The 11,715-nt window shown below is 38.7% G+C and overlaps 1 protein-coding gene across 12 annotated transcripts in view; it reads right to left on the reverse strand.

Moving 5' to 3' along the window:
* The window catches only part of LOC108633017 (uncharacterized), a 68,293-nt gene that overhangs the window by 29,323 nt on the left and 27,255 nt on the right, over window positions 1–11,715 (reverse strand). For all 12 annotated transcript variants that reach the window (XM_026810907.1, XM_018037929.2, XM_018037926.2 and 9 more), the window contains exon 6: window positions 3,996–4,497. In XM_026810907.1, the coding sequence (XP_026666708.1) occupies window positions 3,996–4,497 (502 nt within the window). The remainder of the gene's footprint in view (window positions 1–3,995; window positions 4,498–11,715) is intronic.

Here is an 11,715-nt window from a genome sequence, read left to right on the forward strand (position 1 = left end):
AAATATGTGGTTGTTTAGTAAAATTTAAAGATCTGGTTAAATATATATATATGCTTAAACAAATAAAAATTAAAATATAAAGTAAAATATAAACAATTATAACGGCCTCCTTTATTACTGCCTAATTTAAATGTGACCCATAGTAGTAAAAAGGTTTCCCACCTCTGTACTATTGTTTAAAACTAGAGAGGCTATATGTAGGTATAAACACAATTTCAGAGGCCAACGATTCCGTCCATTTGTCCCATAATCAAGGAGCCCTGTGAGACGAATAATTGGCTTGGCTCGTTCCCACGGGCTCATCGTCGACTGAACTGTCCCATGAAGCGTAACCTAATAACCATCGACCCTTACCCTTATTAAAGGTGTACATTTATTTACAGTTCATTACGTCGTGACCTAATCCATGAACAATCACGAAAATTGTAGGAAAATTTAAAAGATCGAAGTGAAATACCCTGCGAGAATTATTTCAAATATTTCAGTTCACCAGATATACATGAAAAATGTATAAAGACGATGCGAGTGATTAGATAAAGTACGACACAGTAAAACGGAGCCAGGCTAACAATTCTCCAAATGAAAATTAATTACGTTCATTTATGAAATCACTCAGTTCCGTAAACTAGTTTGTCAAACGGACGTGGCACGACGTTACGCAAATAAAAAATCATCGAATGGCCGGCGATCGGTCTTGTTAAATGCAGTCGACCTTAACAATGTCAGCAAAACGAGTGCGACGGTAGAGCGTCAAGGTCGGCGCGGAGTAATTATATCGGGAATCGTCCTCATCGCCACCAGATCGATGCATCTAACTTTTCACGAATGGCCACAATAGTGCAGAACGTCAACCGATGAATTTTATTGTCATCTCTGTCTCTACTTATTAACTACTCCAGTCTAATGACATCTACTTTAGACACGCGTTGAATACATTTTCGTTTTTGACATTAAAATTACCACCAGAAGAATGTTCTTAAACGAGGATAAAATGTCTCGTCCTACTCATAGAATTGTAGAAATGATGTAATTTATCTCTGCCATTTATTAATACTACAAAGTACTGATTTATCGGGGACACTCTTGTGTGTTCTTAGCCCAAATTCACGGGTTCACTAATAATCGAACTTGGTCGCATCGATAGCGAGAACCAGCTTCGAGGACTGTTCATCGTTAGATCTAGGTGGCCATGTCGTGCGATAATGCTTGTTCGCGCGGTCCATTGTATGTACGATCGAGGCTTATATCGTGGAAAGTACATAGAAAGCTTGCGTTCGATTTAACGCAACATACTGTGATCGATTACGTCTATATATGTGCGATTATGCTTTTAATTATTCGGCCGATCGAGTTTTATGCCTCGATTTTATTATAAAACTAAGCGAGTTGCTGGTACTATAATTAGAACGGTTGATACGTACACGCTAGTTGTTAAAATAATTAATTTCTTTCCTAAATTTGAATGAATTGCTTAATTAATTAAAAAATGGATAGCTATATTGTACGAGATATTAAGATACAAACAAGTGTCAGAGCTAAAATGATGTTTGTCCTTACGTGTCATCTATTGCGTATTTAGTTATGAACACTAGCGTGGATTTCAGAATAATTTAGACAACTCGAATAAATCTGTTCGCACAAAGAGTGAGGGAAAAGGCGTCGAAAGGTACACGATAGGACGGGCTGCGTTTCACGACCGTAATGCTGATGTATGCTCGATACGTCGGTTGAAAGTCGCAGATAACTGTCGAGATTGTGAAAGTTCCTCTCTGTTCTGGCCAGTCGATAAGAGAAATTGGTGCTTTTATTGTCGTTCAGTAAACCATGTGAAATTCCGCTCCGCGTGCAGGCAGTAGCCGGCGAATGTTGTGCATCTTGCGATTATCCGTCGGTGGTTGCTTTAGGAGTTGGATTCTTAAGTAATTTAAAAACCGTCGACGATAAATTATATAAGGACCTCGTATACACATATGTGACCCTGTTTACATTCGATATCGCTCCTCTTTCGCGGGATACCGATAGTGAACGGAATGCGATACGTCTTTTAACTGCGCCGATCTGAGAAATTACATATGTTTGAGAATTTTTTTCTAACGAAGAGAATCTTTTTCAGATAATTTAATAGATTAATGGTTTTTCTGTCGTACAACCATTCAAAAGTGAATGCTTACACTGACCCCTTAACCGACTCACACGAAGTTATTTTAATTTTAAGTGTAACTTCTTTTTAAATTAATGACAAGGTACAATATCTGCTATTTAAATTTAAACCCGCTCACGATTAACAACAATCGATTCTCGATGTCATTTCCACTACTGGTTCAAGCCTAACACGAGATTCAACTGATCCTACCAATTAAAATCACCGTGCATGCTGTCACTGTTGCATAAAATTCAATTTTTATCGCTGCGACTGCAATGATCTAAATTGCTTTTCCCCGCCAGCTGCATATGAAAATTTCAAAAGCCCGAAGGTGTGGTGAAAATCGGGAATTAATTAAAAGTCTGTTGATAGATACTGTCATGCATGAGTAATATTCTATGTATTATTATAGGCAGCATGAATGAAAGAAAATTAATTCCTTGTGAAATTGACTTCTTTAAGACTTGAAAATAGCATTTGCAAAAATTTTATGGACAAGCACGTACACATTCACGAACGATGCCGACAATAAGCATTCAAAGTATTTCTATTCAATTTCAAACTTATGCGCTATGGGAGAAACACTTCTCGCAGATATCGAGAATCTTGTTGTATCGGTTGTTTTGAAGTGTAGACTTGATACGGAAATCGGTGGAACTTCAGACCACTTAATCGACGAAATGTCAAAGGCGAAAGGCTACATTACATTGCGATGCAAATGTAAGTACATACTGAAGTAACGCGTTATAATATTTAAATAAATCACGAGACGAGAACAGAGATCAAAACTCGACGAATGTTTCTAAAATAGAAATTTCCATAAACAAACGTGAATGTCGAAAATGCAGGAAGCGAGTAACTGATTACACGAGTTTCAGATAAGGAAGACAGATTATTTGATAACTACGAAAATTCTTCTAAGATCTTTATCTCCACAATTCCACGATCGGATATCACACGCGAGTTAAGCTGTTTCGCGAACTGTTTATCAATGTTACTTATTGATAATAATATAGACATGTCTCACAGGAATTTATCGCGGCAGTGCCAACAGGGACTGTCATTAATTAAATTAACAAGTTAATCCAGGTACAACAGCAATTAACAACTTTGATAAAAATAAACCATGGAAAACGTTGCACGCGCCGCAGCAATTGTACTTCGTAATTTTTGTTTTAACCACAAATAAACATTTAAAAAACGTCGACAATTTAGTCTGAAATATCTCCAAATACTATCTCAATTTTACGGATGTATTACAAAATTATAAAAAGAATAAATTGAAAAGACACTTCTACACGCTACTCACGTTTCCATATGCTACCAATTCGAGCATTTAGGGGACAATTAGCACTAAGCACCAAGCCCCTCCAGCGTTGATTTTGTCCATCAGACTTGACACAACCAACCCTAACTCATACTTCACGTTTAATAAACTCCGTGATACTTGCCCCAACCGCAAGATCAACTAAGTCCTACTCCACTCAAAAATTGGCTTTTCATACTCGTACAATAAACTTCAAATCGCAGTAGTGTTAAACAAAAATGGATGACTATCGTATAGACTTATTCAACGTCTCTAAGGAAAACTGCTGATAGGGATGACCAAGGGTGGTGAATACGTGTTCACTTCGAACCTACCATGAAACTGAGACAATGATGTTACCTAGATCATCGAAACGAAGGTGATAGAAATAACTAATGACGCGAATTCGTGCAAAGGATGGAAAGAAAGTTCTCTTGACTCTGCCATAAAATCAAAATAATTTGATGTCACGGTGCTAATTGCATTCTTGAGAATTAATTATTCGAAACAAAGATAAACGGTGGACCAGTGGAACGGAATACTTACCTTGACGAAATGCAGGTTCTCCTTGTCGAGGAGGAACTCCATGGATTTGTGTGGCCGTTGGTTGATGGTGGAGGCGGCGTCGTGGTCGCGGGGACTCCTGTGGGAAGCGGTGACGGGCGACTGGGGAACGTGGAGGGCGTGCTCCGGCCTGGGCCTAGGAGCAGTCGAGGTGTGATTCAAGTTGAGCAGACTCCTGGTCTTCTTGCCGGCGGTAGCGGCGGAGTTCGCGGTGGCGGCGACGCTCGTCGTCGTCGTCGTCGACGGGACGGCCTCGTCGAGGTCGGTCTCGAGCAGGCCGACCGGGCGCTCCTGGGCGGCCTGCATCGTGCGGGCTTTCGCCATCTCGATGGCCGCCGGATTTCCAAGGTCCGTGGCCGCGCGTCGGCGCGACGAACACGACGCCGCCGACGCACCCGTCGACGATCTCGAACCCAGCGCCCCGACGCGAGGCGGCTGCGGGGGCAGGGGTGGCTTGCTGGATACTGGCGCCCTCCCGTTTGCGCTACACAGAACAATGTACGATTAATTATGATTATTTTTTAATTGTTGACATTTCGAGATAACCATGAAACGAGGGAGAAGTATGTAACCGACGATTATGTCACTTTCTCGAACGATGGAGAAAGGAAATGCATTTTGCGATCAAATTGCTGCGTGTTCCATTATGAACACAGTGTTTCAGATGTAATTTTTTTAAATTACAACATTTAATCGAATCATTTAGCGCTTGCATAATTCGTCGTTACGGTTAGTATATCTGTTAATAAATGTGATCTTCGATGCGTGAAATTGTGCTGAAATGAGAAATTTCTCGTGCAGAAAAGAATGTGAAAACGGTTAATGTTTAGTGCAACTTGGCGGTTATTATCCGACTAGTCGACTACACAAATTCACTCCGTATACTATATAAAGTTCCATCACTGGAGCGAGCACGCAATTAATTTCAGAAAATTCCACTGTTTCCTGTTGCAATAAAACCTGTGTCATTAGCATTACTATTAGAAGTTGAATAAGACAAGATAGAATGCATAAATAGATTTTTCTACAGAAATCAATTTATTTCAGAGGGCATGGATTGTTAACTTCAAAAAATTAATTGTAGACATAGATAACAAAATCCTGATAATGGTATTAGCTTATTCATAACTTCACTCCAGTGAGAAAGTCGAAAAGCTAAGTACATCGCCGACAATGATGATAAAAAATTGTACACTGTTAATTAACCCGGAAAATACATCTGACAGTTTAACGTCGCTGCGTGCTTTGAGTTCTCCCAGTGAAACTTATTTCTTCTTATCAGAGGAATAGTAAATGGAAAAGAGTCAGCGAAACTTTAACATTTGCTACGTAACACTTCCCGCCGATCTTCAATGCTCGACTTTGAACTTCACCGTGCTCTACGCACACGGTTCAGCGAATTCCTAGCAGCTTTCACGCGATTCGATCATCAATCATTTGGCTCCCGTTACGCGTCAAGGAAACCGCGGAAGCGAGCAACCATAGTCTTTCAAAATCTAAAACACTGTTTGTCTTGCTCAATCGCTAAATAATGGTTCGTTCTTAAACGTTTATTTCTATAGCTCTTACAGCAGCTCTTTTTGGAAAAAAAAAAGAATTAGGAATTCCGGACGTTTAAAGTTAGACTGAAATAAAGAGAACAAATTTATCTTTAAGAGATAAGACATATGAATTCCATATTTAAATCACAATTTTGGTATCAAGCTCCTGAGAATTCAAGAATTGTCTACATCTTCGAATTTTAATTATGATTTAATTAATAGTAACGAGCAAGATATTTTTAATACAGGCTCATCTGTCTGGTATGTATTTTACTATCTAGCGTTAAATGCAGCGTCGTAAAATCTCGTTTTATACCTCGAGATGATTAATTCCTCGAGGGTGTGTTATTCCCACCGATAAGATATCGAAGCAGATGCAGTTATATCGGAACGAGAATGTAAAATGCCGTTTCAAAGAAACTTATAGGGACTTAAAATTGTTTTCAATCCTAATAAAACATGAAAGTTTTCGAACTCTTTTGTATCGTGCTTGAAAGAGAATTAATTTCACTGTTAACATGTACAGAATTACAATTTTTGAAGTATCAACATTTAGTAATTTAATGCATTTGCATCAATGAAATTGTACGCATTCGTGAGTTGAGAGAGAAACGACGCGACGCGACGACTTTTCCTGAACAGACAGAAGAGGAAGGAAGGTGAAGAAGAGAAGGAATGATTGAGAGCAATTGAGGCGGTCGCGGTCGTTCGATTCGGATCTGTCTGACTATAAGCACCCACTCTACTTTGCGACTGGCCGGCCAACCGCAGACGCTCATTCGGGTGCTTTAAACGCGCACTTAAAACGTCTCAATCTCTCGTCTGCAAAAATGCGAGCGCCGATTGTTTCTAGGGAAAGTGACTTCCATGATTGCGTTGCGTTACAACGGACAGACCGGGTTCTGTTACTCGTCGCGATTCGCGTAGTATTCGAATGTTTAAACGAGTCCGAAATTTATAATGGGTGGGCTCGTATATCTACGTATGTATGGGGTTTGTTTTAAAAACTCGACTGACATGAGTATAAACGGACGGTCATTAATAAAATACATTTCCGCCGATGGATAGCATAAGCGAACCTTTCATTGAGCAACTATGAAAATGTTCAATGTAATCCTTTGACTACTGCAGTTCATTATCTATGTTCGACGACTGAATATTACAACGTAAGAAACTGCTACGCGTAACAGAGACAAGAAAGTAGACATGCTACATCAATGAATCAAAATGATCAATTGCTCGATTGACATTTAAGATGATTGCACATTATATTCAATTTATTTTTAAAATGTTTAACGATATCATCAAGTGTTATTTCATAAAAGAGGCACATAATAACTTCAGTGAGAAAGTGGACTACCAGACCAAAAAAATGTTTAACTGGTTGAAATAGGTCTGATAATCTCTGACTTCCAGAATCAAAGAATGATCATTATACGATTTATCTTACTCTGTATCATTCTCTTTCACATGATTAAAATAACGTGATGGCAATGAAGTAAATTCCAATGAATAACACTTTTATAATCAACGATTAAGAGAGTATCAACAGATTATGTATTACATGCCATAATTGAAGCTACAAAACAATAAAACCAGAACGTGTATAATGAATTCTTTTGTTCAATAAATTAAAGATTCGAAAGTAGCAGAATCAGAGAATAGAAGACGTAACTATGTCATTCTAAATAAGAGGCACAAGTCGAAAGACGTGGATGGCAAAAAAAAACATCAGACCATTGGATGCCTCAGTGGTGCAGCTTCATTCTTGCGGCGCGCCGCGCTCTGAGATCATATTTATAAACGCAGTGTTGGAACAATAATGGAGAATACCTTCTCTAAAATTAGGTGATCACCGTGTAACGCTTTCGAAATCCGCACGTCGTTTTCAGTTCTGGAAATACCGTTCGGAAGCCAACGAGAAAACACTATAAAACACTTTCATGTTTTCACTTAATGACGGGGAAGAGGATTGTGCATTTCGTTTCTCGCGTCGGAATCCATCTATAGTATAAGTCTGACAAGAAAATGTTTTCACAGTTATTTCGACGTACGATATTAATATTAAAGCCTCAAATCATCGAGGATTAAAACAAGACTTTATATTCAGCTACAAAAGTTGCCATAAGAATCCTGAATCGAGAAAAGCAGCTATAAATTTCAAACAAACGTGAATCACAATGTGAGTAACGAAGAATGATCAAGACGAAGGTTTGGCATTAACATATGTGCACTCAGAGCCACATGTATTGCTAATCGACTTGTATTCTTTACTCCGTATAATGCGATGGTGACAATACTGTAAAATAGGCGAGTAAAATTGTAAATAAGCGCAAACGTATTTGTCGTTTATTTCTGGATCTAAATATCACTTCTCGAAGCATTTTTCATGAATAGAATTCGTATCAAGGCGATGGGATTACCATCTCCAATGGAATCATCGAGGGGAAGAGAAGTGAATTATATTTCTACTCTGTAGACGATGCTATGAACTCAGGCATGCGCGCTCACCGACTAGTCTATGGTTAAATATATACCTATATGTATGTAGGTGTACCGGCCTGAGGGGCCTTATTAATCTTATTTCATTCCAACACCAGTCCGGAAGTCGTTTGAGGTGGTCTGAGCACGTTGCCTCTAGTCGTTGCTCGTGCAATTCTCCCTAACCTTTTTTGCCTCTGTTTTCTCCTCGTTACATAAAAGAGCGTGGACAATGTTTCGACTCTGCACATTTTTTTTTCACTCGTTTTTTTGCTACAGCTGATTACCAATTATTATTTTTATTCTTCACCGTGAAACGGGAACGAATGGTTTTGTTTTTTGGAGAAGATTAAGTTTGAGAGTTAGTATTTTAGTAAATTATTATCAATTTTGCATACAAATTTCGTGGCTAAAATTACTTAATAAAAATGCAAGGGAATTTAATTTCAGTGCGACGTAAAACGTGATTTTGAGATGTAGCAATTGATTATGCAACTTCATAGCTAATATACATACGAAAAAAATAGGTAATTCAATATTCCTTATGAAGAGGCAGACACTTCCTGTTGTAATAAGCAACCTCAGCGTTATTTTTCGACAAGCGAAAAAAATTATTTTAATGGATAGACATTTACTTATTATAACTCATAATACACTTTAAGAAAGGAACTAACGTCGGAATAATAGTTACATTTAATAGACTGTATTGAAAAATATTTTTAATGTTCGATCAAATATGTACTTTTAATTCTCGGCACATTCAAGATGATTTTATAGAAACTCTAATCTCTAAAAATAGAAACATTCAATTGATTCGGTACGCGAGGCATTCCGAACACCATAACGTAATTTTAATGTTACACAATCATGGTATCAAGTTATCTTCATTGCCAGTACACAGAAACAGCCGGCGACACGTCACGATTACTTAACAGCTCGATAAAGTCCAGCGTTGAAGTCACACCTCAAAATATACGATCGTGTTCGCGCGGAAACGAAACGTATGGGAACCCTCTGCTAGACTCTATAAAGGACGTGTTATTGCTGGATCGCGGCCCATTTTCCAGGGTCTCATCAACAGCGTACCCGGATAAGCTCCAGAAACACGGCCAAGCGATGATTCTTAAAGAGACCTTTTAAATTACGATTCACGGTGATTCATCGTCGACAACAATACGCGCGAACAAACAGCCGTCGTCCGTTGAGTTTAGCGCTTTGCCAAATAAATTGGCAATCGTGGGACTAGAATGTTTGCAAACAGTATGCAGTGATCAAGTGTCGAAGAATGAGGAGAAATTTTTTGCGAAAACACAGAATGTTCCTTAAATGATGGTTCTATAAAAGCATTCAGTGATTTGTCATCGTTTATTTTGCTAAAGCGATCCAAATTGTCGAAAAAGAGAAAACGTTCGTAGAAACTTTCCACTTAGGGTGCTGAACTGTTTTAAAGTGAAAAACGTGCCACTGAAAGAGAGATCTGAAGCAGAATCAAAGCGGAGGCGAGCAAAGGAGCTGATTCGACGAAATTTCACGCGATAAAACGAATGTTCGCAAAAACTAAACAAGGGTGATCTGATACGGTTGTTGTTCCGAGAAACGGAGCCCAATTGCTGGCCAAAGGGTTGAGGGGCCGCATAAAAACCGGAGCAGATGGAGAACCGTGACGATCTCTTCGAGGGACTCGTTTTCTGAAATCGTTTCGGCTGAGACGAACCGCGTTGAAACGCGCAGGCCACTTGCGATCGTTCAACCACGAAGGAAATGAATCATTTAACGCGTAAGGGTCGTGGCAGAAATTAAGATTAATTGCCGGAGATGTCAAATCGAATCCTGCGATGATCCACGGAAATACAAGGAGGAACTATAAATTGCAGTGTCATTAGAAAGTGAACAATTCTCTACGGAGGACTCTAGTCAGAATGTTTTTAAGGTTCTTTAAAAGAGACTTTGCTATTGGTGAAAGTAATTTCTGGTTAGTTAATACGATCTTGGGACAAAATTAATATGGAAGAACAGAATTAAAATACAGAGAGGAGTGCCTTTTTCCTTATCAGATTACTTATATTCCTCCTACCTATGCACAAGTGCAAATACTCCTTTTGACGACCGAATATTTTTACCTTGAACTAAGAATACGTAGCTCTAGAAATTTTCGGAATAGGAACTGTATTGTATGTGTACTCAGAAATTTCTGAGGCATTTTAAACTTCAGAATATAAATGATGATATTGGTTCCTGGTATTTTTACATACTAAACAGATAATACTTTTCTAATTTCGTGTAGGTACTCTCTAATCTAATCTTCCGACATTATATAATTTCTAACGTCAAGTGCCCTCCACTTTCGTAGAACGAAAGACCCGTCGTGACTTTATGACATTTACTATACTACATAAACCCGCATGAGTTGCCCCTGTACTGTCATCAGGCAATAATGCATTGAGTAAGCACTTCCAGCTGTAAACACAAATAATCTTAACTTGAACAAGCCCAAATAATGAAGTTTATTCATTGTTTTATCTATCATTCCTAAAATTTAATAAAGACATCTTTCGTTTGTCGAGGCTAATGAGATCATCTTTGTGTATTTTGTCTATCGCCTATCCCTTTACATCCCGTATTTCCATGAAGAAATGATTTGTTAAAAACAGAGGAGCACGATTAAAGTCTGAACGACGCTGTTGCAGAACGCAATTAGGTCGAAACTCGTCAAAACGACAGGGTCGAGAGTGAAATTCAATTAAGAGGAAGCGAACTGACTCCGCACCCGGTTACTCGCGCTTAGGGGAATGCAACTAATCGAAGGGGGCCGTTGATCGGAATGCAACGAACGAGAGTGAAATCCTCATCGATCGGATAAGTGCGAAGCCTGATTAGAGAGGAATTAGTGGTGACACGCCATGCCATCGTGAAGACCGTCGATAAGTGACGCGTATGTAAATGGCACACGAATTTAGCGTTTTGATACGGGGCGTTGTCCCAAATCGAAATTAACACTTTGAACACGGGCATTCGGTTTACACACAAATTTTTTTATATTTGCTATTTAAATGTGAATTAATTAAAAGAAACAACGTATTCGTTATGTTTAAAGTTGCAACAGGTGCATTTAATACATATGCAAAAGCACGTCAAGTTCGTCTGGTTTTGGAGTATATAATTAAATAATAATATGATAATTGAGAGAAAAAGTCACGTGCTTTCGACTTTTGGTCGACTTAAAAATATTAAGACGAACGAGTAATCGAGAAGTGGGTGGAAGCACGCCACTCCGGCGGCTGTTCGTCGACTCTGGCCGCCATTACGAAAGCCTCGTTGCATCGGTATCGCTGACCTCGTTGCTGGTTACATGCTCGCGCATTAAACGCATCGCGGAAACCAATTCGTATGTTGTACACAAGAGTTACAATATTCAAAATAATTATGTATATTTCATGTACCTCAAATCTTGTAATTACATGTAATAAGCATAATGTACTGTGATAGATACCAATAAATTGTCAAATATCTTGTGACACTGTAATGATATCATTATTAATCACTATAGACATTGCATAAGCACGAACATGAATTGCTTGAAGATGTTATATGCAAATGTTGACAGTAATGCGACAAGCTTACACACAGAAAATCAAGGCTACATGTGTACCTACAGCTATTAACTACTTTTATAATCTACT

This window comes from Ceratina calcarata, unplaced genomic scaffold (assembly GCF_001652005.2).
Source record: "Ceratina calcarata isolate Rehan_Ccalc_2016 unplaced genomic scaffold, ASM165200v1 scaffold180.2, whole genome shotgun sequence".
In the NCBI taxonomy this organism is placed as follows: domain Eukaryota; kingdom Metazoa; phylum Arthropoda; class Insecta; order Hymenoptera; family Apidae; genus Ceratina; species Ceratina calcarata.